Genomic DNA, 27951 nt, shown 5'->3' with positions numbered 1-27951 from the left:
CTCCCATTTTTGCAACAGGTTAGGAGTGTGGGGGGCCAAGCCAGCTTCTGCAAAATGATTCATTAATGATGAATTAAATTCTCGTTTACAAAACCGTAATCCTGCTTGATCATTTTTGTTCAGCCCTCACCTTTTCGCTCTTAAAATTCAGCACACTTAAACAGATCTGCAAGGGTTTATGAATGTTTAAAAATTGCTTTGTTGGTCCCCGAAGTAATTTGACAAGTCTGTCAGCTATTGATTAAAAAAAAAGAGGAAAAAAAAGAAACTACCTGGAATTATTCAAGGATTGGGATGACTTGGGGAATTAGATAGAAAGTGTAAGGGAGCAGGGAGGGGGGTTATTCCAAATGCGAAAGGAAGTAAGATGTTGGAGAGTAAATATGTTCTAGAAATGCTTTCTGAAAAATCCATTATGGCTGTAAAATTAACTTGAAATGAGATGCTCGTCAAGGGTCTTCTTGAGGGTGAGGTGGGTAGGCTGGTTCTGTTCATGTACTGACCTCGGAATGGACCCAATCCACAGTTAAAACTATGGCATTTGCTCCCCTAGGAGGCAGTGATGGCCAACAACTTGGATGGCTTTAGGACTGGACCCTGGGCCTCATCCTGCAGGCTCTTCTTAGGTTCTTGTGTTCTTATGACCGGTTCTGAAGAGGCAGCTGCCACCCTTGTGGGCCAAAGGAAGGAGCCCCCTTGTGCTCCTATAAGACAGCTAAGTGACAGGGAAAAGGACGATGGTGATAAAATGATGTGATACAGTAATAGCACAGGTGGAGTTTTTCTCTGTCAGTGGGGTGGGGAGAATTGACCAGTGAAAGGAGCTGCAGGGAACTCAGGAGCAGACCAAAGGGTTTCTTCCACTGTGCTTCACGGACTTAAGGAACTCACTGCCACAATATGTGCATTAGTCACTATTTAAGCTTAGATGGCTGTGAAAGGCAGATGAGGCAATATTCATGGAGGATCAGTCTCATTAATTGGCTTCTAGTCATCAAGGCCCAGCTAGTCCAGCATTCTCATCTCACAGTGGCCAACCAGATGCAAGCAAGATTTGAGCACAAGACTACCACTCTGTCCTCGCGTGGTTTTCAGGAAGCATTGCTGCCTCCAACTTCTTGGTTTAACTCTTGAATTCTGGTTGCTGGGAAGCAGCCTACGGAGAGGCAAGACACTCACTTTTGTCCCCTGGTTGTGGGCTTCTGGGCCTGGCATTCGGAGGGTGGGGAAGCTCTGGCCATCCAGATCTCTTTGGACTGCATCTTCCATTGTCCTTAGCCATTGGCCATGCTGGCTGCTCAGCTGGGAGGGCCCCAGTTTCCCTGCCCTTTCCGTCTAACCCATCACAGCTCTTTTGCACTTAAGGAGATGATGAGTATCTGGAGCAATTAGCAGATGCAGCCCAGTGCCTATCAACTCCGACTTAATTCAGACATTGCAAAATCCGATCTTGAAGATCAGGAACATTTCATAAGCCTTTGCATGCTCCTTCTCTTGCCTCCATGGTGCTGATAACGCCAAGGTTGCAGGTTCGATCCCTGTATGGACCAGCTGCATATTCCTGCATTGCAGGGGGTTGGACTAGATGATCCTCAGGGTCCCTTCCAACTCTACAGTTCTATGATTCTCCCTCCCCTCTCTTGCAGGTTCTACTTTACCTTTCCAGACTTGCAGCAACCACAAGTTTGCTCAGACATCCAAATAGAACTGCAGGCATAATCTGGAAGTTGCTTGCAAGCCATAGTTTACAAACCAAAGCTCTGGCTTGGTTGCAGCTTCTGGCTGGCAGATTTATTTGATTCTGACAAACTTTGGTTATTTGCTTATTCTTCTGCCCTGAACTCTTGGTGTTGGATGCTGGAGTTACCAGTAGCATCTAGGCATTGTCTAAAACCACATGTAGGCAGCTTGCCTTTCAGCAAAGTTGCTGCTCTCAGTTTGTAGTCCTTGCCTAATACTGGCCTCCTTTGCAGGGGCGTTGTGAAGATAGTTGCGGTAATTCCAGGGCCTACCATAGCGTGCTGTGTCACAGAACCACTTGTGCGATGTGGTTGGATATTTGCAAGTTACTTCAGCCTCCTAGAAGCCTTTATCTGTTCAACTGCAATGAGTTTGCCTGTTGTGTTCCTGTGTGATTCTCTGTTCTTCCAACTGTGCCGTCTTCTCCTTGGGGATTCAGCTTTTGCATCCAAGTGACAGGCTGAATGCACAGATGCTTCTTAACTATCTGTCCTGAGATGGGGCTATCCTTTGCACCTCTTTATAAGTTATTGTTCTTGGTTTGCTTCCATCCAGCTGGATGAACTTTTTTTCAATGCAGGAAACTGCTGCTGCTGCTTTGGTCCTCAGTAGTAGTGTGTCATGGCACTATGGGGCAGTAAATGGAGCAGGTGGTGGTTTTGCTTTCACCTCAACTTCTACCTGATGCTTTGGAGGTGGCAGAGATTGACTTCTGCACCCTGAGCAGGTGTTCTGCCACTGAACTGTGGCCTTCTCCCAACTTTGTGGCTTCTGAGATTTCCTTAGGGCCATGCAGACTTCCCACCTGTCACTTTTTTCGCTCCTTCTGAGCTCTCTAGCAATGTATGCAAAGAGGGAAGAGTCACAAGACGTCGGTAGGACAGCGAATGGTATGTAGAAGTGAAGCAATGCCTGGAAGGTGCGTTGCATTTAGCAAGTGAATGAACAGGGAGAGTTTCACGCCAGTGGGCTCATGTCTTGTCTTTGGACAGTGGGGCCACCCAGTGGCGTAGCGTGGGTTGTCAGCACCCAGGGCAAGGCAAGTAATTTGCACCCCCTAACCCGTGGATTTGCACCCCCTAACCCTAACCCCCAGATGTTGCAGCCGGTGCGGCCGGCCCCCCCTGCACCCCCATGCTACGCCACTGGGGCCACCACACACTGCATTGCAGGCCACGTCCTTCGCTTCCTGCTCTTTTGCCTCAGATGGGATGGCAAAGGACACCAGGTGGGGTGTCCACTGAGGTGGATGAGCACATTCCCCCTCCCCAACTTGGGGGCTCTCTTGCACTGTCTGAAGCGACATTTCTCTGATTTCCCAAATCAAAACATATTCTTTGCATGCCTGCAAATATTTTACTTTTAAAGCAGAGCAGAGACGAGAGGAAGTACAATCGGCCCTCTGTGGAGCATTCCTCCCCACCTCAATTTCCACCTGACTCACTGCGCTGAGCCGAGCCCTGCTGAGTCAGGCCAAAGGCCCAAACAACTCAGCATCCTGTTTCCCCGCAGTGACCAGCCAGGTGATATGAGCGCAGTAGCCCTCTCCTGCTTTTCTTTCCCCCCGGAAGCTGTTATTTAAAGGTAGACTGCTCCTGAATCCGAAGCTTCCCCATAGCCATCGATAGGCACCAGTAGCCCTCTCTTTCTCCATGCATTCAATTTGACACTAGGGAATTCAATATTTAAAAACTGCCAATATCATAATGTTGTACTACGAGTCAATGGTGCTGTGTTCGGTTCTAGTCACCTCGCCTCAAAAACGATATTGTTGAGTTGGGAAAGGTTCAGAAAGGGGATGGAGGGAACTCCCCTATGAGAAAAGGTTGCAGCCTTTAGTAATTTTTAGATTGAAGAAAAGGTGGGTAAGAGATGACATGATAGACATTCGTAAGACTCTGCAGGGTGTGGAGAAAGTGGATAGTGAAAAGGTTTTCTCCCACTCTTGTAACACTTGGACTTGTGGAAGATTCAGGACAGGCAAAAGAAAGGCGAATTTGAAAGAAAAAATTCGAAATATTTTATTGTCACTTGTCCAACTTGTATTCAGTGAGATTACACGCGCACCCCCCACTCAGCTCTCTTAGTCTTAATTCCCCTCGTTTACTGACGCACACCCACCAAACCCAAAAGTCAGTTGCCCTGTTGTTATCTTTGCATTCAGCAGCCTAACAGCCCACGGATAGAAGCTGTGATTTACCCTGTTGGTGCGACTAATCCTGCTTCTATATAGAATCATAGAATCATAGAGTTGGAAGAGACCACAAGGGCCATCGAGTCCAACCCCCTGCCAAGCAGGAAACACCATCAGAGCACTCCTGACATATGCTTGTCAAGCCTCTGCTTAAAGACCTCCAAAGAAGAAGACTCCACCACACTCCTTGGCAGCAAATCCCACTGTCGAACAGCTCTTACTGTCAGGAAGTTCTTCCTAATGTTTAGGTGGAATCTTCTTTCTTGTAGTTTGGATCCATTTCTTCTGCCTGAGGGCAGGAGATCAAGAAAGTGCCAGCTAGGGTGTGAATCATCCCTGAGAATTTTCCTCACTCTCCTGAGGCAACGTTCTTCCGCTATTTCATCCAGCGGATTCACAAGACAGCCCATAATATCTTGTGCTGTATTCCCCACCCTCTGTAGGCACTTCCTATCAGATGATGTCAAACCAGCATACTAGCCACGATCTGAATCTGAAGTTGGAGAAAGTGATGCCCCTGATTGCTGGAATCTGCAGGCAGGAGAATATTGCTCTTGTGGTTGGATCCTGCTCCCTGGTTTCCCACTGACATCTGGCTGACCACTGTGATAGCAGGATGCTGGACCAGAGAGGCCACCGGCCTGACCCAACGGGCTCTTCTTGCATTCTTACAGTCCTACTGAACTTAAAAAAACCAAAAAACAGCCACCCAACTCCACACTTAAATAAATAAATGCAAATTGGGAGGATACCCACAAGCCCCACACCGGGGACCCCAGAGCAAGACAGGCAGCTGGTAACCTCAGAAGTGGAGGAGATCCCTGGGAGTTCATGGGCCATCTTCTCTTATGCTAAAGTATGCAGATCTCATTGATTTGGATACCGTAATCCAGTTGTGGAGGGTTTTTTTGTTTGTTTGTCTTAGAATCATAGAATCATAGAATCATAGAATCATAGAGTTGGAAGAGACCACAAGGGTCATCGAGTCCAACCCCCTGCCAAGCAGGAAACACCATCAGAGCACTCCTGACATATGGTTGTCAAGCCTCTGCTTAAAGACCTCCAAAGAAGGAGACTCCACCACACTCCTTGGCAGCAAATTCCACTGTCGAACAGCTCTTACTGTCAGGAAGTTCTTCCTAATGTTTAGGTGGAATCTTCTTTCTTGTAGTTTGTATCCATTGCTCCGTGTCCGCTTCTCTGGAGCAGCAGAAAACAGCCTTTCTCCCTCCTCTATGTGACATCCTTTTATATATTTGAACATGGCTATCATATCACCCCTTAACCTCCTCTTCTCCAGGCTAAACATGCCCAGCTCCCTTAGCCGATCCTCATAAGGCATCGTTTCCAGGCCTTTGACCATTTTGGTTGCCCTCCTCTGTACACGTTCTAGTTTGTCAGTGTCCTTCTTGAACTGTGGTGCCCAGAACTGGACACAGTACTCCAGGTGAGGTCTGACCAGAGCAGAATACAGTGGCACTATAACTTCCCTTGATCTAGATGCTATACTCCTATTGATGCAGCCCAGAATTGCATTGGCTTTTTTAGCTGCCGCGTCACACTGTTGGCTCATGTTAAGTTTGTGGTCAACCAAGACTCCTAGATCCTTTTCACATGTACTGCTCTCAAGCCAGGTGTCCCCCATCTTGTATTTGTGCCTCTCATTTTTTTTGCCCAAGTGCAATACTTTACATTTCTCCCTGTTAAAATTCATCTTGTTTGTTTTGGCCCAGTTCTCTAATCTGTCAAGGTCGTTTTGAAGTGTGATCCTGTCTTCTGGGGTGTTAGCCACCCCTCCCAGTTTGGTGTCATCTGCAAATTTGATCAGGATGCCCTTGAGTCCATCATCCAAGTCGTTGATAAAGATGTTGAATAAGACCGGGCCCAAGACAGAACCCTGTGGCACCCCACTAGTCACTCTTCTCCAGGATGAAGAGGAACCATTGATGAGCACCCTTTGGGTCCGGTCAGTCAGCCAGTTACAAATCCACTGAGTGGTAGCATAGTCAAGACCGCATTTTACCAGCTTCTTTACAAGAATATCATGGGGCACCTTGTCAAATGCCTTGCTGAAATCAAGGTAGACTACATCCACTGCGTTCCCTTCATCTACCAGGCTTGTAATTCTGTCAAAAAATGAGATCAGGTTAGTCTGACATGATTTATTTTTCAGAAATCCATGCTGACTATTGGTGATCACAGCATTCCTTTCTAGGTGCTCACAGATTGTTTGCTTAATGATCTGCTCCAGAATCTTCCCTGGTATTGATGTTAGACTGACTGGGCGGTAATTATTTGGGTCCTCTCTTTTCCCCTTTTTGAAAATAGGGACAACATTTGCCCTCCTCCAGTCTGCCGGGACTTCGCCTGTTCTCCAGGAATTCTCAAAGATGACTGCCAGTGGTTCTGAGATCACATCTGCCAGTTCTTTTAATACTCTTGGATGCAGTTCATCTGGCCCTGGAGACTTGAATACATCTAAACTAGCCAAGTATTCTTGTACTATCTCCTTAGTTATTCTGGGCTGTGTTTCCTCTGCTGAATCATTTCCTCCAAATTCTTCAGGTCGGGCATTGTTTTCTTTATCGGAGAAGACTGAGGCAAAGAAGGCATTGAGGAGTTCAGCCCTTTCTGTGTCCCCTGTTTGCATTTCACCATCTTCTCCTCTGAGTGACCCCACTGTTTCTTTGTTCTTCCTTTTGCTACGAACATACCCATAGAAGCCTTTTTTGTTGCTTTTAACCTCTCTAGCAAGCCTGAGTTCATTCTGTGCTTTAGCTTTTCTGACTTTGTGTCTACACGTGCTGGCTATTTGTTTGAATTCCTCTTTGGTGGTTTCCCCCCTTTTCCATTTTTTGTACACATCCTTTTTTAATCTTAACTCAGTTAAAAGTTCTTTAGATAGCCACCCTGGCTTCTTTAGGCACCTTCCATGTTTCCGTCTCATTGGTATTGCCTGAAGTTGTGCTTTTACTATCTCCCTCTTAACAAACTCCCAGCCATCATGAACTCCCTTTCCTTTTAGTATTACTGTCCATGGGATCTCACCCAGCACTTCCCTAAGTTTTATGAAGTCGGCTTTCTTAAAGTCAAGAAATTGAGTCCTAGTATGCTTGGCTGCTCCTTTCCGTTGTATAGTAAACTTCAGAAGAGCATGATCACTTGCGCCTAATGATCCTTCCACTTCTACCCCATTAACCAGCTCATCGACATTGGTTAGGACCAGATCTAAAATGGCTGTTCCTCTTGTTGCTTCTCCCACTTTCTGGACAATGAAGTTGTCTGCAAGGCCAGTGAGGAATCTGTTTGACCTTATGCTCTTGGCTGAGTTTGACATCCAACAAATATCTGGGTAATTGAAGTCCCCCATTACTACTATCTCCCTTCCTTTTGCATGCTTGGCCATCTGTTCCAGGAAGGCATCATCTATGTCCTCCGTTTGGCTTGGGGATCTGTAGTAAATTCCCACAATGAGGTCACTATTATTCTTCTCTCCCTTAATTTTGACCCAAATGCTCTCACTTTGGCTTTGAGGTTCTAAGTCTTGGATCTCTTCACAGGTATACACATCCCTGACATATAACGCCACTCCTCCTCCTTTCTTGTCTGGTCTGTTTCTCTGAAATAGATTGTATCCCTCCATTTTTACATTCCAATCGTGGGACTTATCCCACCAGGTTTCAGTGATGCCTATTATGTCATATTTAGTTTGCTGTACCAAGAGCTCAAGCTCATCTTGTTTATTTCCCATGCTTTGTGCATTAGTGTACAGACATTGAAGTCCATTAGTCATTCCCCCGTGTCTCTTATTTAAGGATTTTTTCCTCCCACCACTAGGTCTGCTTGCTGTTTGCTCCATTTGGTCTATGACATTTGGATGATCATCTTCATCAATTAATAGACTCCTACCTTCAGGAGCACTGTCTCCCTCCCCCACATTAGTCAGTTTAAAGCCCTCCTGATGAGGTTTCTGAGTTTTTTGGCAAAAACATTCCTCCCAACCGTTGTGAGGTGCAGCCCATCGCTTGCCAGAAGTCCATCCTCAAGAAACTGCAGTCCGTGATCTAAGAATCCAAACCGTTCCTGTTTACACCATTTGCGAAGCCAGCTGTTTACTTCCACTATTTTCCTCTCTCTCCCTGGGCCACGTCGTTCAACTGGGAGGACAGATGAGATGACGATTTGTGCATTTAATTGCTTCAATTTCCTGCCCAGAGCCTCGTAGTCTCTTTTGATCTTCTGGAGGCTATTGCTTGCAGTGTCATTGGTTCCCACATGAACCAAGAGGAAGGGGTATTTGTCAGTGGGTTTTATGATTCCTTGCAGTCGTTCAGTTACATCTTGGATCTTAGCCCCGGGGAGACAGCACACTTCCCGAGACATCTTGTCAGGCCCACAGATCACTGCTTCTGTTCCCCTCAGTAAGGAATCCCCTATCACCACTACACGCCTTCTCTTAGGTTTGGTCAGGGTTCTTCCGTGAGCGGTCCGTTCCAAGGTCGCCTGCACATTCCCTGAGGACTGACTTTGCTGCTCATCTTCATATACCTGATCGACTGTAATGAGGGAGAGATCCTCAAATGGAGTCTGCTCTTCGTCTTCCATGCTAGGGGAGAGGACCTCAAAGCGATTGTGCATTTCTAGACAATCAGAGCGAACCCTGGGCCTCCTACTTCTTTGAGTCACGTTTCTCCACATATCGGGCTCCTGTGTTGGTGAACTAGCCTCCTTCTCAGGGGAGTCCCCTGTCTCCTCCTTGGTGGAGACGGTGTGCTCTGTTGCTTCCAAGAAGAGCTCCAGCTCTCTAATTCTTTGGAGCGTAGCTACACGTTCCTCCAGTTGCTGGACTTTGTCTTTTAGGAGGGCAATCAACATGCAATTGCTGCACGTAAAGCTGCCTGCAACCTTTGGCAAGATGGCAAACATTGCGCAGGAACCGCAGGCGACTGCAGCTGTTCCCTCCCCCTCCATCTTGAGAATGTGTCGTTGGGCTTGAGACTAGCTCCCCTAAATCTGAAAGTAATACTAAATCTTAGTATTCGCAGTGCTGGCTTGTTGGTGGCCCATAGAAATAAAGGGCAGGAACTCCCCACCCACCCCAAAAAAAAGGCATGGAAGGTGAGTGAGAGGCTTCAGATCTAATCCAGCGCATCCCTCTGAAAGTTTGCATTCCAGGCCTTCCCTCCCTCTTCACAGCGTAACACGTGGGGCGTATTAATACTGCTCGTTGACGGGCATGCGCAAGCAGCCATCCCAGTTTAGGAATCAGCAGCCCTGCTCCGGACAAGCAGCCTTTCAGCATTGAACATGGACCCTTTCTCACTGGTCTCTCACATCCCCAGTGTGTGCTCAGCCGTTGGGTGGGACATGGCGCCAGGAGACTTGGGGAAGCGCAGGGCACTGGCAATCAAATTAGGAAGGTGAGGGGTGTGAGCTAAGAGCAGACCCCCAAGGTGTCAGCGGGCTCCTCCAGCAGACTGGCAGGAAGCTCAGCCTGGAGGCCTGCCGCACAGAGAGATGGCGTAATTAGCTGCTCCTGAGGCCCCTGCGGCCAAAGATGTGCCTGGTTAATTCCAATCAATAGGGGGACTTCCAGCTTTCCTCACCTGTGCGACTCAAGGCTGTGAGAAACTCTCAGCTCTGCCCACCTTCTGGGCTGGTTGCATTCCCTGCTTCAGCCTCCTCTCAATGCTTAAGAGCAGGGGTAGGCAAACTAAGGCCTGGGGGCCCGATCCAGCCCAATCGCCTTCTAAATCCGGCCTGCGGACGGTCCGGGAATCAGTGTGTTTTTATATGAGGAGAATGTGTCCTTTTATTGAAAATGCATCTCTGGGTTATTTGTGGGGCATAGGAATTCATTCATCCCCCCCCAAAAAAAATATAGTCCAGCCCCCCCACAAGGTCTGAGGGACTGTGGACCGGCCCCCTGTTGAAAAAGTTTGCTGACCCTTGCTTAAGAGTGTCAGAAGAGGCCTGTTGATTTAGGCCAAGAGCCCATCAAGCCCAATGTCCCGCTTTCCACAGTGGTTGAAGAGATACTATTATCAGTTGTCACATTTTGGTATGTTTACACTCCATGTTTCCTACAAGGAGCTCAAGGTAGAGCACACACTGCTCCCCCCTCCTCATTTCACACCCCCCCATCAACAAGAACCCTGTGAGGTAGGCTAGGCTGAGAGACTGCCCCAAGTGTGGATTTGAACCCTGACCTCTCCCACATCCTGGTCCAACGCCCTAACCACTACCCGCCCCCGAGCTTCAGCTTTCCTTTTCTTCCTGACTTCTGTACAGAGTGCTCTGCGTCCACAACTTCCTGTCCTTGCCCCTGCAATTACAGATGCACAGTAGCACATAGATAACATGCTGCCAAAAAGCAACCTTGGAGCAGTTCTCATTCATTGCCTCTATCGCAGCGCTTTTGTGGTGGGGTGGCTGCATTTTACCAGCGAGCAGGTGAGCAGGAGTGCACCTGGAGAAACCTTACTGCAAAAAGAGCCTTTTTGTGTCACTGTTGAGGTGACCGCAGAGCGGTGGGATGGGGAGAGTCCGAAAGCAAAGGCCTTTCTGCAGCCTCAGTTTTTCCTTTGCAGTTCAAAGAGCTGGTTTCACAAGACACATTTTTGGCTCCTCTCCCCCAACCTTTTGGCACCCCAGCTGTGTTCAAGGCCTGTCAGGCTGAACATTGGCTGAAGCTTCCACCTCGCGTGGGGATAAAAATGGTTGCCAGTCCCACTTTTGCTCCGTTAAGCCCCTGAAAGGTACCTTCTCCCTGGAAAGATGGCAGCAGCCTACTTTGTGTAGTGTCAACCTCTTCCCAGTTGTTTCTTCGTTGAGTCTGGGGCCCTTCTCCTGCTGTTTTTGCCTCACGTGGTATTCCAGGGTAGACTGCCTCTGAAGAAAGAGGTTCCATTGGGCTGCCATGGCTGATATACGTCACCCTCCAGCCCAGTCTTCAGCCCAGGGGCTGTTGCTCCTTCTTGTTGCAAAGGCACCCGTTTCTGAATCGTGACTGCCAAGCCATAAATCCTGTTCATTAGCCTGATTTCACAAGACACATGTAGCGGATGAGTAGCTCTCTGAAAGATCTTCCATGACTCCTGCCCCTCTGCCCTCACCCTTGTCTTCCCGGAAGCCTTGTGGACTAATTTGATTGGAGGCAGGGTGTCTGCATTTCAGCCCTCTAAAGAGGTCTCCAAGCATTGTGAATTTTATAGTTCTTCACCGCTGATCTGGAAGCTCCGTTTCTTCAGACACAAGCCCAAAACTGGACAAATGACAAACCTAGCTGAGATGTATAGCTTCTCTCAATGTCCAGCAGCCCAGACTGAGTGAGCACACGGCAATTGGGAACTTTGGAATTCTCTGCCTCTTGAGATGAAGCAGGCACCTTCACTGTACCCTTTACAGCACCTGCTAAAAACAGTTTTGTTAGACAAACCTACCCAGGTGTTCAGAAAGTTAATGCACGTCTTAATATGTTTTTCGTCTATTGTTGTTTTAACTTTTGAAATGTCTGAGGTTATTGCTGTTAATTTTTCTTAGTGGTACTTTTATTGTTCCATCTTTTCATAAACTGCTTTGAGGCTTTTTACAATCAAGCAGTGTATAAATTGTAGGGACGCGGGTGGCGCTGTGGGTTAAACCACTGAACCTCTTGGGCTTGCCGATCGGAAGGTTGGCAGTTCAAATCCCCGCGACGGGGTGAGCTCCCATTGCTCGATCCCTGCTCCCACCAACCTAGCAGTTCAAAAGCACATCAAAGTGCAAGTAGATAAATAGGTACCGCTCCTGCGGGAAGGTAAACGGCGTTTCCATGTGGAGCTCTGGTTCGCCAGAAGCGGCTTTGCAAAGCCACTTTGACCCGGAACCTGTATGCCAGCTCCCTCGGCCCGTAAAGCGAGATGAGCGCCGCAACCCCAGAGTTGGCCATGACTAGACCTAATGGTCAGGGGTCCCTTTACCTTTATGTATGTACCTATGTACATAGGATGGAAGACAGAAGTGCCTGGCGTGCTCTGGTCCATGGGGTCACAAAGAGTCAGACACGACTAAACGACTAAACAACAACAACAACATGTACATAGGATGCTGGCATTGAATTGGCCCATTCTGGTTTCACATAAGTCCCTAGTCCAGGGGCATTCTAAGTTGGTGTGTACACCTGTCCTACCTAGAACATCTAGTAACTTTCTTTCTCCAGCTGGCAGCCCCTGTGGAGCAGAGAGCAAGGGGCCCCTAATAGTATCAGAACAAGCTAACTTCTGGGTCAGACCAAAATTCCACTTAGTCCAGTCCTCCTCAGAGTGGCCAGCCAGATGCCCATGGAAAGCCTGGCCTGAGTGCAACACCAAGAGGCAAGAGGTGATATGATAGAAGTTGGAAGTACTGTTTTTGTGGGACAGGAGGCAGGCAGCTATGGAGGACTTCCTGGTCTTGAATGGGGCAACTGTGCCCCTGGAGGAGCAGATGCGCAGCCTGGGAGTCATTCTGGACTCATAGCTGTGCATGGAGGCGCAGGCCAGTTCTGGGTCCAGGGCAGCTGTCTACCAGCTCCACCTGGTACGCAGGCTGAGACCCTACCTGCCCACGGACTGTCTCTCCAGAGTGGTGCATGCCCTGGTTAACTCCCGCTTGGACTACTGCAATGCGCTCTATGTGGGGCTAACTTTGAAGGTGACCCGGAAACTACAACCAGTCCAGAATGCGGCAGCTAGACTGGTGACTGGGAGCGGCCGCCAAGACCACATAACACCAGTCTTGAAAGACCTATACTGGCTCCCAGTACGTTTCCGAGCACAATTCAGAATGTTGGTGCTGACCTTTAAAGCCCTAAACAGCCTTGGCCCAGTATACCTGAAGGAGCGTCTCAACCCCCATTGTTCAGCCCAGACACTGAGGTCGAGCTCCGAGGGCCTTCTGGCAGTTCCTTCCCTGCGAGTTACAGGGAACCAGGCAGAGGGCCTTCTCGGTAGTGGCGCCCGCCCTGTGGAACGCCCTCCCACCAGATGTCAAAGAGAAAAATAACTACCAGACTTTTAGAAGACATCTGAAGGCAGCCCTGTTTAATGTTTGATTCATCACTGTATTTTAATATTTTGTTGGAAGATGCCCATAGTGGCTGGGGAAGCCCAGCCAGATGTGTGGGGTATAAATAATAAATTAATATTATATTATTATTATTCAGGATGGATAAAAGAAAGTATTTATTTACTCAGTGCATAGTTTAACTATGGAACTCACTTCCAAAGGAGGCAGTGATTGCCACCAAAAGCAACTGGACAGTTTCATGGAGGAGCGGGCTGTTGATGGTTGCCAGCCACAATGGCTTGGAGGCAGCAAGGCTTCTGAATACCAGGTGCGAGAAGGAGGAAAGAGGATTGTTCTTGTGCTCAGGTCATGCCAGCAGGTTTCTCATTGGTTGGCCACCATGAGAAGAGGATGCTGGACTGGATGAGCCCTTGGTCTGATCCAGCAGGCTCTTCTTATGCTCTTATCCACAGGAATACCGGTTTAAACCCTGTGCTCCCACACAGTTGGCAGGCATTAGCATCCATCTTTTGAAGGAGCATGTGGAATTGTTTGCTGAGAGGGAGAGGGCAACCAGGTCATTTCACAGCAACCCATGAAGGTCGCAACTAAGCGGTCTCCTGAGACCTGAGCAGGATGCATCCCACCACTTCTTTCTGGTCTCTGGGTTCAGGTAGAGTCATCTATCAAGAGCGAACCTTTGAAGGAAGTCAGAAAGAAGAACGGATGTGTCAGGAGGGGGCTGAGTGATTGATTTGCTGGGAAAGGCTCCAGCCTTTGGAGGGATGGATGTTTCTAGGTTATGACGGAGCCCTTTCCTTTTATGAGTAATCATGAAGGATTGGGGAACGGCTGTTGCAGGCAGGGCAGAGGCTTTGGACCATAGAAATGCAGAGTTGGTGGGCACCTCAAGGGTCCTCTAGTCAACCCCCTGCAAATGCAGGAATCTGAGCTGAAGGATCACCGTGATGGTGCTCTGCACATGCCCAGAAGACTGGTTTTATACTTTTAGAAGTAATATATTCATTGTGACAGCATACATACATACATACATACATACATACATATTTATACCCCGCCCTTCCCGGTTCAGAAAACCGGGCTCAGGGCGGCTAACAACAAATTTAAAACACTTAATTGATGCAACAAAAAACAGCATAAAAACGTGAATAACAATAAATTCAGAATTCAAAAATCAGTTTAGGGGGGAAATCCATTCAATAAACATTAGATGACCACCAGGGCTAGCTGGCTAAATTAGTCCTATTTGGGCCAGCGAGGAGACCAGGGGCGAATTAGCTGTGGGATCCCAGAGCGGGTAATCTTCATAAAAAGGGGAGGGAAGGAAGGAGAATAAAAGATCAGGCTAAGTTCAAATTAAAAGCCAGGCGGAATAGCTCTGTCTTACAGGCCCTGCGGAAGGAAGTGAAATCCTGAAGGGCCCTGGTCTCCGGGGAAAGAGCATTCCACCAGGTCGGAGCCATCACTGAGAAGGCCCTGGCCCTGGTGGACGATAATCTGGCTTCCTTAGGGCCCGGGACCTTTAAACTATGGTTATTCATGGACCTTAAGGTCACTTTGGCTATATAAACTGTAGAACCATACAATTGTAGATTTGGAATGTAACCCCAAAGGTCATTTCGTTCAGCCCCCTGCAATGCAGGAATCATAGCTAAAGAACCACTGGCAGGTGGCCATCCGAGCTCTGCTTAAACACCTCCCGTCAGCCCACCACCTTGCTGCACAAGGCCACAATCCTGCACCCGCTTCCTCCAGAGTATACATGGGTAGGACTGTGCTGCGATGCTTTCCTGACCACTGGCTGGCAACCTCCGCTCCTCCATGAGCTGAACTCATGGTTTTTCATTTCTGGAAGATTCTGGGTCACTCATTAAGCCCTAGGAAATTGTTGGTGCCAGCGCCAGGGGAAGTGAGGGGCATCTCTTCTGTGGCTGCGAGGAAGGAGCAGGTCAGGTTGCAGCTTGGAGACTTAAAGAGCTGGTAGCAAAATTAGAGGGCATAAACCATTCATCCAATCAGCCCTTCAGTTGGCTGGAGCATTGGGCTAGGCTCTCACTTGAACCGCTCAGTGTATGCAGTTTCCAGTTTTAGTCGCAAGCAAACGGCATAGTTAGCAAGCATATAGCAAGTAAATGCCCTAGAGAGCAGTGGTTCTCAACCTGTGGGTCCCCAGATGTTGTTGGACTACAACTCCCATCATCCCTGAGATCTGGCCTTGCTAGCTAGGGGTGATGGGAGTTGTAGTTCAACAACATCTGGCGACCCACAGGTTGAGAAAGGCTGGTCTAGAGCATGGGTAGGCAAACTGAGGCCCGGGGGCTGGATCCGGCCCAGTCACCCTCTAAATCTGGCCTCCGGACGGTCCGGCAACCAGCGTGTTTTTACATGAGTAGAATGTGTGCTTTTATTTAAAATTCATCTCTGGGTTATTTATGGGGCATAGGAATTCACTCATTATTCTCCCCCCCCCCCAAAAAAATATAGTCTGGCCCCCCACAAAGTCTGAGGGACAGTGGACCCTCCCCCTGCTGAAAAAAATTGCTGACCTCTGCTCTAGAGCTAGGAAATAGGACCCTTCCATGAAGCCCAGACAAAGCCCCCCTCCCTTCACTTTGGAGGATTACTTAATTTATTTATTTAATCATCGTTACCGTTTATTAAATTTATATAACACTAGACTTTGTGGACATCCGATGAAGCTGAATGTTGTAAGATTCAGGACAGATAAAAGGAATGACTTCTTCACTCAGCGCCTAATTAAAACTGCGGGACTCCCTCCCCAAGCAGGCCGTGATGGTGACCAACTTGGATGACAAAATCATGGAGGAGTGGGGCTACCAACGTCCACTAGCCAGGAGGGCTATGCTCTGCCTGGACACCAGTTGCTGGAAGCCAGAGGGGAGAAGGGGTCTCGTTGCGCTCAGGTTCCGCTTGAGATTTTCCCACAAGCCCTTGCAGCAGACTGCCTGCAGTGGTGGGCTCTCCTTCCTTGGAGTAATAATAATAATGATAATAATAATTTATTATTTATACCCCGCCCATCTGGCTGGGTTTCCCCAGCCATTCTGGGCGGCTTCCAGCAAAACATTAAAATACAGTAATGCATCAAACATTAAAAGCTTCCCTAAACAGGGCTGCCTTCAGATGTCTTCTAAAAGTCTGGTAGTTGTTCTTCTCTTTGACATCTAGTGGGAGGGCGTTCCACAGGGCGGGCGCCACTACCGAGAAGGCCCTCTGCTTGGTTCCCTGTAACCTCACTTCTTGTAGGGAGGGTATCGCCAGAAGGCCCTCGGAGCTGGACCTCAGTGTCTGGGCAGAACGATGGGGGTGGAGACGCTCCTTCAGATATACTGGATCGAGGCCGTTTAGGGCTTTAAAGGTCAGCACCAACACTTTGAATTGTGCTCGGAAACGTACTGGAGGTTTTGACACGACGGTTGCATGGCCACCTCTTAGTGATTCCTTTCCTGTGACTCCTGCATTGCAGGGGTTGGACTGGATGACTCTTTGGGGATCCTAAGTTTACAACTGGATGATCTGGTTGGCCGTTGTGAGAACAGGATCCTGGGTGAGGTGGGCCACGGGCATGATCTAGCAGCCAGGCTTTTCTTACATCTATCTGCTTTTGGGGAGATCTCTTTGGACCACCAATCTGACACCACCTCACCACTTGTCCCAGGCCCTAAACTGCGGGGTCCATGGCACCGCTCCTCCGCGTTCCTCACAGTGCGCAGCGGGTGCTCATTTGCTTGCTCACAAGCGCACGGATGTTGACATTTTCGGCAGCTGTGGCTCCCTTCCCCAGCTACAGAGCAGCCAATCAGCAGCCGCGGGAGCCAGATCAAGCTCAAAGCTCACAGTGTGTGTTTGTGTGCCTCTGCTGCTTTGGCGATGCTGAGCGGGGGCCAGAGGAGGGGAAAGGAGGTGGGATGGGCGAGGAGGGGGGAACCAGGTGGTTGGGAGCAGTGGGAGAGACCCCCCCTCCCCGTTCAGTTTTTCCTTTTCTCAAGCTTTTTCGGCACAGAATAGGAGGTGCCCAGCTCGCGCCTGACTTCTCCCGCAGCAGATGTTCCATGCCAGGCCACAGCTGCGAGGCGGTGATGGGGCGGCGATGGAAGTCCCTTTTGGTGAGGCTTGGGGAGGGGAGGGGGGGACAGGGCTGATCTCTGTTCCGGAGAAAGCAGCATCCCCAAAAGCTTAACCCCTTTGCGCCTCTCCTGCAACGGCCTTTTGGAGCGTTGGTAGCTGCCTGCATGGACACTAACAGCAGATATTCCCTGGGGTTTTTCAGGCAGGGGATTTTAGAAATTGGGGCTGGGACCTTCTGTAGGCAAACATGGGCTCTGCCACTGAGCTATAGCCTTCCATGGAATTTAAGGTATGTTGGTCTTTGCCAGCCCTTCCCCAGACTTGCTGAGAATTGAATTTTTTTTTTTGGGGGGGGGGGACCTTCCACACTCAAAGCGTCAGCTCCCAGTGTCTGAGCTGTCAAACTTTAAACTGTAGGCTCCCTGGGGCCATGGAGCTATCTCCTTTCCCTTCTGCATGTACAATAGAGAGGTGTCAGAATCCAGAATGGTGTAGTGGTTAGCATTTCTGACTAGGACATGGGAGCCCAGGGTTCAAATCCCTGTTGGGCCATGAAGTTCTCTGGTGTGACCTTGAGCTGGCTTCTCAGCCCAGCCTACCTCACAGGGTGGTTGTGAGAATTAAACTGAGGAGGGGGAGGACCATGTAAGCTGCCTTGAGCGCCTTGGAGGGGAAAAGGTGGGATATAAATGCAATTAATAATAATGATAATATTTAATGATTGCTCAGTACCCAGCTTAAATAATAGAGTTGCATCATCTGATGAAGAAGCGTTGCCCAGTTTCACCCTAGGAGAGCCATACTTTAGCCCAACCTAAGAACTTGGGACTTCTATAGACGCAGAACCTTCTTCTACCTCTCCCTCCACACAACACAACATCCCAAGCCTCCATGCTTCTTCCGTTTCCATTGTGTCCCCACATCAGTTTCTGGATTGTAAATCTCTTTCAGCAGAGACCTGTTCTATACTTTGCAAGTGCCAAGGACACGGATGTGCCATAGGAACCCTTATTATTAAGAAAAGGCAATGGATTGATTTAATTAGCTGGTGCAGTTTGTATCTGGGCACAGCCAATTGTCTGGAAGCAAAAAACGCTATGCTCCCTTCTTCTCTTTTGATGCATGTGGTCTTATTGAAAGGGTTTCCCGTCTGGAAGAGAGATCCAGTGTGGTGTGGTGGTTAGAGCGTTGGATTAGGACCTGGGAGACCAGGGTTCAAATCTCCATTCAGCCGGGAAGCTGACTGTAGGGCCTTGGGGGCCAGTCGCAGCCTCTCAGTCTAACCTACCTCACAGGGTTGCTGTGGGGATTAAATGAGAGGAAGTACCTAACACATAGGGATGTGGGTGGCGCTGTGGGTTAAACCACAGAGCCTAGGACTTGCCGATCAGAAGGTTGGTGGTTCGAATCCCCGCGATGGTGTGAGCTCCCGTTGCTCGGTCCCTGCTCTTGCCAACCTAGCAGTTCAAAAGCACGTCAAAGTGCAAGTAGATCAATAGGTACCACTCCGGCGGGAAGGTAAACGGCGTTTCCGTGCGCTGCTCTGGTTCGCCAGAAGCGGCTTAGTCATGCTGGCCACATGACCCAGAAGCTGTATGCCGGCTCCCTCGGCCAATAAAGTGAAATGAGCGCCGCAACCCCAGAGTCGGTCATAACTGAACTTAATGGTCAGGGGTCCCTTTACCTTTACCTTTACCTAACATATGCCAGCTTCAGAAAAAAGGTGGGGTGGAAATGCAATGCAATGCAATGCAATGCAATGCAATGCAATGCAATACTAGAATAGAATAGAATAGAATAGAATAGAATAGAATAGAATAGAATAGAATAGAATAGAATAGAATAGACATTTGGGGAATAAGAAAATAGGAACGCAGATGTGCTGATGGTACTTGGCATCTTAATTTTGTGTGTATGGGGCCTTCTGCATGCAAAACAGGTGTTCCACCACTGAGCTATGGCTCTTCCATAAAGTTCTGTTCTTGCCGGGTGTTCCCTTCCTCCTTATGGGGTGCCTTCAACTTCCTGCATCATCCCTGGAGCCCTAATTTCAAGTTTACAACCCATTCCAATGATCCAAGGGAGGGATGAGGGGGGAAACAGATGGTTGTGAATATCTACACTGGCTTTTGTCACTATCTGCAGGGAGGTTTTCATTTACCCTGCGTCTTTGCTCTTTTCCAAGACACCCCGAGTATTTGTTTTCTTTTAAGCTGCTCTGGGACCTCAACAATGCCCATTCTGTCCTTGCTGCATTGTTGTGGCTGACTTAAAATTATTCCCATCATTGTCCAAAGAAACGAGGGGCGGGAAATGTTCTGGAGCCGGCTTCCTTTCCTTGTCTGTGGGCGGGAAAGGATCACACAACAATCTTCAGCAGATTTTCATTCAAACCCAAGAATGTAAAATTATTATCATTATTAATTACCCGCCCTTTATCTTAAGGTCACGGGGCAGGTTGCAGCACTAAAACACAGCATTAGAAACTGTTTAAAACAGCCTACAATCACAGAAAATAAGGTGTGTTCTAAAAAATATGCACTCCTCAAGTGTCAAAAGGCATTTGCCGGAAGCTGAATAATCAAGGTGCCTGACACACCTCTCTCTCTGGAGCGAGTTCCTACCAGCTGTTGCCGATCCTCTCAAATCTGCCTTTCCTTTCCCTGAATTCCCTGCTTGATCTCGCACGACCAAAGGTCCCATTCAGTCAGCCTTGACCGTGAGCCCAAGAAGGTTAGTAGCCTGCAAACATGTTTGCTAGCCCAGTGGAGCACACACACCTTCCTGCTGCCAGAGAGGACGTAGTGCTCTTCCCTTCTCTGTGTGCTCACTCACCTGCACATATGCAATTCTGGGTTACCTGTGGCTACCTGGCTAATGCTTAAACGCAAGGGTGCACCGGGAGGCACCCTAGTTTGTGACCTGCAAACCCCATACAGCCCCACCAAGGTGCTCTCTCAAGCCCTTAATACAGTCATACCTCGGGTTACAGCCGCTTCAGGTTGCGTTTTTTTCAGGTTACTCACCCGCCGAAACCCGGAAGTACCGGAATGGGTTAGTTCCGGCTTTTGGCGGTCTCGCATGCGCAGAAGCGCTAAATTGCACTTTGTGCATGCACAGAAGCATCAAATTGCAACCCGTGTGTGCGCAGACGCGCTGCTGCGGGTTGTGAATGCTGCGGGTTGCGAACATGCATCCCGCATGGATCACATTCACAACCCGAGCATCCACTGTATGGCCAACGCGTTTCATTAGATACAGTGGTGTCCAAACTTTTTTCCAAAGAGGGCCAGATTTGGTGAAGTGAAGAGCCATGAGGGCCAACCAAAGTTGTCGAACTTTTTTTTGAGTTAGCAGGCTTCTATTTAATGTGTTAGCAGGCTTCTATTTAAAATCTCTATTTAAAATCTCTGATCCTCAGAGTCTTGGTTTACAATGGTGCTGATTGCTTGTTGTTCTTCCTTATTGGTTTTAAACCCAATCCTATTGTTTTATCTTGTTTTATTGCACTTGTGAGCAACTTTGGGGACCTGTATAGGTGGGAAGGGCTGTAGATCAGGGAAGGTCGCCGGTTTGAGCCCCGCTAGCCTCTCCAGGTGGGGCTGAGACAGACCCCCTGCCGGAAATCCAGGAGAGCCTGGTGGACAATATTGAGCTACTGCCCGTCAGGGTAAACCAGGCTTCCTCAACCTCGGCCCTCCAGATGTTTTTGGCCTACAACTCCCATGATCCCTAGCTAGCAGGACCAGTGGTCAGGGATGATGGGAATTGTAGTCTCAAAACATTTGGAGGACCGAGGTTAGGGAAGCCTGGGGTAAACAATACTGAGCAGGATGGGACCAATGGTCTGACCAGGTACAATGTACATGTTTTTGTGTTTTGGTATTGTAAACTGACCCTCGGATGATGGGTGGTATAGAAATTTGATAAATAGTGAGACAGGTTGTTATATTCCTAAATACAATCCAGATGTGCTGTTGGTCCAATCGGGCACTTCTTTTTTCAAGGGCTATTGTGGAAAGCGGCGCTTGGTCCTTTCCGTGGTGCTGGAAGGGTGTGGCTCTGATCCTCACTGTTCTTGCCTTCCTCCCCCTCCAGATCCCATCTAATGCCCAGGCTGAAGGAATCTCGCTCCCACGAGTCACTGCTCAGTCCAAGTAGCGCTGTGGAGGCCCTGGATCTCAGCATGGAGGAAGAAGTGGTCATTAAGCCTGTTCATAGCAGCATCCTGGGGCAGGATTTCTGCTTCGAGGTAAGGTGCACCCATTGACACCCAGGAAGGCTGCTGGCCGGATGCCCTGCTTTCAGAGTGGGTGGGTGTGCAGTCCTGAGAGTTTGACCCCTGTGGGAAGCAGGAGGTTGGACTCAGCGGACCTTTGGCCTGACCCAACAGGGTTGCTTTTATGTTCATTTTGTGCCATAGCAATCACTTATGTATTGCTTGCTTTATCACGGGGCCGGGTGTGGGGGGGTTGTACCCCACTTTCCATCTGAAAAGCCTGCCTGGGCGGCTTGCATAGAATCAGAACGAGACAGTCCCTGCCCTCACAGACTTGTACATTTCCCTTAAGCAACAGGAGCTCACCCCGTCATGGGGATTCGAACCGCCGACCTTCCGATCGGCAAGTCCTAGGCTCTGTGGTTTAACCCACAGCACCACCTGCGTCCCCAGTTGATGGTCTTACACTCAAGGAAAAGCATCAGGAATGGACAAAATTGAACTGACGTCCTGGAAAACAACCTCATGGGGAGGAACAGCAAAGTTAACCTGACACACCAAAGGCATCTGGGCAGGATGGGGGTGGCAGGAATTGTTCTGAGGAATAGGGAGCCTGGGGCTGGAGGCACATCTTGCTGCTGTGCTTTCCCTGCCTTGAGGACAGAGGCGTGATCCTCCCACACCAGGGTGAAATTGGGTGCCTGTCTTCGACATGTGCCTGTGGACCCCCAGGACTGAGCTAGGTGGAGAAATGGTCTGACCCGAGGCCATAGCTCAATGTTTGATCATCAGACATTGCTTGCAGAAGGCCCTGCGTTCAACCACCAGCATCTCAGGGTAGGCTGCTACTGCCTGTCAGTGCAGGCAGTGTAGGCCTAGATGGGCCAGTGGTCCGATTGAATATGGTGAAGGACTGTAGAGTGACAGAGAATCTGCTTTGCATGCAGAAGGTCCCAGGTTCAAGTCCTGGCATCTCCTTGATTGTGCATGCAACGCCGGGAGGGCGCAGGCAGTCTGACTGTTTGGCACATGGTGTGTGTTTGGGGCTGCGTGGGGGGAGCCTTTTGGTGATGGGAGGGTGCAGTGAGCAGAACTCTTTCCCGAGGTAAGGTCCAGTTGCAGAGCTTTGTCGCACTGCACCTTCCGCTGTCCTCCGAACTTTGCAAAACGCATCCATGCAGATGCCTCCGTTTGCATAATTTATCTGGGTTGCAGGATTTCTGCCTGCTCTTTCCACCCACAAGCTTGCCCTGACTTATGAGGACACACAGTAGCCTCCAGCCTTCCCTCCCATCACTCTCAGCCTCCTGCTGCCCCCTGCCACCTCCAGAGGTGAGCGCATTGCTCCACAGGAAGACAGGAAGTCAAACATTGATCCCTCCGTCTCAGTGTTACACTGGCTGGAAGCAATAGCTCTCCAGCGTTTCAGAACAAAGTCTTTACCCAGCCCTAACTGGAGATGCAGGGACGTGGGTGGCGCTGTGAGTTACACCACAGAGCCTAGGCCTTGCCGATCAGAAGGTCGGCGGTTCGAATCCCTGCGACGGGATGAGCTCCCGTTGCTCGGTCCCTGCTCCTGCCCACCTAGCAGTTCGAAAGCACCTCAAAGTGCAAGTAGATAAATAGGTACCGCTCCGGTGGGAAGGTAAACCGCATTTCCGTGCGCTGCTCTTGTTTGCCAGAAGTGGCTTAGTCATGCTGGCCACATGACCCGGAAGCTGTACGCCGGCTCCCTCGGCCTATAGAGCGAGATGAGCGCCCCAACCCCAGAGTCAGCCACGACTGGACCTAATGGTCAAGGGTCCCTTTACCTTTACCTACCTGGAGATGCCAGTGGGGAATTGTACCTTGGGGCCCTTCTGCATTAAAAGCATCTTCTGTATACCATTCAGCTATGGTTGTCACCCACAAAATGGACCAAGATTTGAGCCGTCGTGCTTCCAAGTAACAGGCTGATGTAGCAGCATCCAATGAAGTTGTCTTCCACCAGTACTATTTTTCTAGAAAAAGAGGTGGTGGAACTCACCATTAGCGCCTCCCTTGTTTTCTTACAATGGCAATGGTTCTCACCTGAGAGGTGCCGGAACTGATTTCCATTGAGTTATGGCTGAAAAAGCCCTGCCTTCCACCAAGACGAGCCCTTGGCCTATCTGGGTCTCCCAGGTCACAGGCAGGGGTCCTTTCCAGACCTGGGGATTACACCGGGTTCCTTCTGCATGCCAAGCAGGTGCTTCACTGCTGAGCCACAGCTCTCCCCCGCCCTGGTATCACAAGCATAATGTCACCGCTGCCATTAGCGCCTCCCTGCCTCTTGCTTCTCCATGCCACCCTCACGACTGTCCTTGAGAGAGGCTGGGCTCTGCATTTCAATAAGGCGCTTGGCTTGCAGCAGAAACACCTTCCAGACTTTCCTCTCTACCTTGCTTTCGTTTCAGGCGGCAAGCAAAAATTGCAGAGTTATTTTGCCTGCTCTAGAAAGAGCCACCCACCCATGGAACAAGGATAATGAGGCAAAATGAGTTAGATTTGAGAAACTAATGATTTCCTCCCTCCTCACTGCACTAATTGAATTTTGTCCTGGCAAACTAATACCTGTATTTTTAAAAACTTTATTAATAAATAAAACACACATAACACCCTGGGCTTCATTACAGTATGCATATTACTGGGGCTTCCCCGCCCATTGCATAATGTGCCTAATCTATGTGGTACCTGGGCATGTGAAAGAGCTTTCTCCCCTCTCCCGTCGTGCTGTTTCAGATTTTCCATTGTACACCCAAGAGTCACAGAATTGCAGAATTGGAAGGGAACCCGAGGGTCATCTAGCCCAACCCCTGCAGGGATCAATTTATATTTCTGTCCCCCCCCCCCCCCATTTCTTTCTCCCTGGCTTGTGCCATCTGCCACATCGTTGTGATCTTAAAGGTGAATTTTTGGGCAAGATACTATTTTCATCTCTGTATGTATTTTGTGTGTGCAGCTTCCTCTCATCTACACTTCTTTTTTGTGTACTGTTGTTGGCTGGTTGGAGCATCTCTTGTGATGATAGGATGGTTTTGCCTTCGTCAAAAATATCTTACAGAATCGATGTCGGGCAAGATACAGTCCGCATATTTCCTTATAAACCAAATTCCAAAGCTTTTTGACTAAAACACAATCCCAATATAAGTTAAAGTGTTTATATTATTGATCAAAACCACACACACAAAAGTGGTGACATTGTTGGAAACATAATGGATCATAGAATTGTATAATTTGAAGGGACCCCAAGGGCCATCTAGTCTGACCCCCTGCAATGTGGGAACCACAGCAAAAGCATCCATGACAGATGGCCATCTGCCCACTGCTTTAGAACCTCCAATGATGGCAAGTCCACAACTTCCCAAGAGAGTCCGTTCCCTGTCGTACAACCCTTACTGTCAGAAAACTCTTCTTGATGTTTAGTCACAATCTCCTTTCTTTTAACTTGAAGCCATGGGTTCAAGTCCTACCCTCCAGAACTGGAGAAAACAAGCTTGCTCCATGTGACAGCCCTTGAGATATTTGAAGATGGTGCAGACGTTAGAGCAGCATGGGGGGCCACACCTTTCAAGCCCGAGGGCTGCATTCATTTCTGGGCAGCCTTCCTGGGGCCACCTGCCAGGGGTAGGTGGGGCCAGAGGCAATAGTGGAGGTGGGGCGATAGATGCCGTTTCCCGCTAGTCACTCCTCTCTGTCCTCCATCCACAGAAGCTTTAATGGACCTAATCCAGCTAGGCATGAAATGTTCAAAGGGGTAGACAGAGCAGGAGGGCTGCATTTGGGGCCCTGGGGCCTGAGGTTCCCCACACCTGGGTTAGAGTGTCCAACTAGGACTGGGGAGGTCCAAGTCCACAACTCTCAGTTATGAAGTCACTGCGAGACCCTCAGACTTTAATACACCCAGCCTTTTCCACCTCACAGCTCGTTTGTTCATTCATTCATTCACTGGCCACCCATTGGCCATGTGGGTTTGGGGGTCTTGTTCTCAGTCTCCCACCAGCTCTCCTTGTGTGCCAGCCTCATGATTTCCTACGTCGTGGCCCCAGACCCTGACTCCTCCTTCGTTAACCATCTGATCAGCTGTCTGCTTCCTTTCCCCAAGCTGGGACATGCAGTGGTTTGATATTTGATTTGATTTATTGTATTCCTGTGCCGCTATTCATTCTAAGGAATCCCAAAGTGGCTCACAAACAATAGCTAACAGTAGCATGGCAGAGCATAACAGAACATCACAAGCACAGCATAAATCATATGGAATAATTAACAAATCATCAGTGAAGCAATTACAAGCCATAAAACACTGTTAACAAAGCAACAACTGAAGAAATAAACTAAGCGTCAGAATTAAAGCAAAAGTCGTGTTCTATGGTTGACAAATCAATACAGCATTAATAATCTATAAAACGATATTAACAACATTAACAAAATAGCAGGCAAAATGTAAGATAAGCACTGGTAAAGTCATACACACTCTGTTCAGCTCATTAAAATACACATCCAGGGAAGCAACTCCCTTCTGGTGACAATTTTGCCTTGTTGCAACTGACCAAAAATGAATTTGGGATAATTGATTATGAAAAGTATTTTTTCTTTTCATTTTTTTCTTGTTTCCTTCTTCTATCTTTTGTCTTTCTTCTTTTCTAGTTTGCATTCTGGAAAATTGTGTAGATAAAATGTTTTTATGTATGGTTGTGTATTGTTTCTATTTCTTTTTTCTATTCATTTTTTTTGTAACATTTAATAAAATTAATTTGTTTATTTTTAAAAAGGACAATGTAGGGCAGGGTCTTACAAGGATGGCACATAGCCCAGAGATACGTGGCTCCTAAGGTTGGGTCAGCTTGCAAGAAACTCTCGCTTCTTTCTTCTCTTCCAGGTGACGACATCGTCCGGGAGCAAATGCTTTTCCTGCCGCTCTGCAGCAGAGAGGGACAAGTGGATGGAGAATCTGCGCCGTGCTGTGCACCCGAACAAGGTACCAGCTAAGCAGCAGCTTCATGCAGCACATAGTTAAACTGTAGAACTTCAGGACACAGTGGTGGTCATCAACTTGCTTGGCTTTAAAAGAGGATTGGGCATTCCTGCGGAATCTCCAGTGGCAGAGAGTTCCACAGGACTGGGCCAAGGACACCATAAAACTCAAATGAGTCTTGCCAACTAGGGGAGCGAACAATGACGCTCCTGTGGATGACCTTAGTGAATGAGTGATACACAAGTTCAGGCGGTGCTTCAGGTTCCCTGGACCTCAGTTGATGGCTGTGCTATGCTTCCATAGTTGGAGGCAGTCTGCCCCCTGAATGTTAGTTGCTGGGAATTGCAGGTGGGCAGAGTTGCTGTTGTACTCAGGACCTTGGGCTTCTCAAGAGGTGTCTGGCTGGCCACTCAGAGAACAGGATGCTGGACTAGACAGGCCACCAGCCTGATCCAGCCTCAGGGCTCTTTTATGCTCTTATTCCCAGGTACGTGTCCATAGATGGCAGAACCAATCCAGGTTCCTCTTAAAATAACTGCCAAGAGTAGTGCAGGCTACAGGTGGTAGCCTTACAGTGGTGCCTCGCAAGACAGAAAGAATCCGTTCCGTGAGTCTCTTTGTCTTGCGGTTTTTTTCGTCTTGTGAAGCAAGCCCATTAGCGGATTAGCGCTATTAGCGGTTTAGCGGCTATTAGCAGCTATTAAAGGCTTAAGGGATTAGCGGCTTAGATCAGCTGTTAAGTGGCTTAGCGATCAGCTGTTAAGCGGCTTAGCGATCAGCTGTTAAGCGCCTTAGCGAACAGCTGTTAAGCGGCTTAGGGGCTTGGGGAAAAGGGGGGGGGGACCCCAGGAATCGCAAGACATTTTCGTCTTGCGAAGCAAGCCCATAGCAAATTCATCCTGCGAAGCACCTCCAAAACGGAAAACCCTTTCGTCTAGCGGGTTTTCCGTTTTGCGAGGCGTTCGTCTTGCGGGGCACCACTGTATTTATTTATTCATTCATTCATTCATACATTCATTCATACATACATACATACATACATACATACATACATACCCCTCCCTCCCCGGCCAACTCGGGACTCAGGGCAGCTAACACTGAATATAAATACAGTAAAAATATTAAAAAAAAAAAATCCAGTCCCATAGGTGACTTCCTCTTGTTCTTTTTTAAAATGGTGATTTTTGGCAATTGTGTCATTCATGGATTATGCATAAATTTAACTTTCATAAAGTTTCCCCTAGGGGAGAGTTGTGGGATTCAATATGCAATGAACCATCCCCTTGTCCCTGAACGTTCTGCGCTCTAACTCCCACAAAGTCCCAACCAGCTTGGCCATAGGCTGAGATAATTATTGTTGTCAAAGGCACCAAGGCTTGGGCAACTTTCTGCCCCACAAGAGGTTCCTCCCTCTCACCCGCCCACCATTTTTGCTCATGCAAATCCTTAAGTATGATCTCCCACGCATTTATAGGCATTGCCTTTTCTTTCGAAACTCTGCCCCTTTTAAAGAGGGTGGGTTTTTGCTTGCTGGCTGGGGGTCTGGGGCTGTGTCTATGCATTTGCAGTCCCTGGTACCTGATGTGAAAAGCCAGCAGTACTATCCCATTGCTGAAGCCCAGTGGAGAATTTGCGGCACAGCGGAAGGAACACCTGCAGAACAGTTCT

The 27951-nt window shown here is 48.7% G+C and overlaps 1 protein-coding gene across 16 annotated transcripts in view; it reads left to right on the top strand.

The window, feature by feature from the left end:
• The window catches only part of DAB2IP (DAB2 interacting protein), a 312170-nt gene that overhangs the window by 217250 nt on the left and 66969 nt on the right, over positions 1-27951 (top strand). For all 16 annotated transcript variants that reach the window (XM_083422910.1, XM_083422907.1, XM_083422913.1 and 13 more), the window contains 2 exons: positions 21170-21323; positions 26188-26286. In XM_083422910.1, coding sequence (XP_083279036.1) covers positions 21180-21323; positions 26188-26286 — 243 coding nt within the window. In that variant the 5' untranslated portion in view covers positions 21170-21179. The remainder of the gene's footprint in view (positions 1-21169; positions 21324-26187; positions 26287-27951) is intronic.

Source organism: Podarcis tiliguerta (assembly GCF_965153285.1).
Source record: "Podarcis tiliguerta genome assembly, chromosome: Z".
NCBI classification, from domain to species: Eukaryota; Metazoa; Chordata; class Lepidosauria; order Squamata; family Lacertidae; genus Podarcis; species Podarcis tiliguerta.
This window is presented reverse-complemented; position numbering and strand designations above follow the sequence as displayed.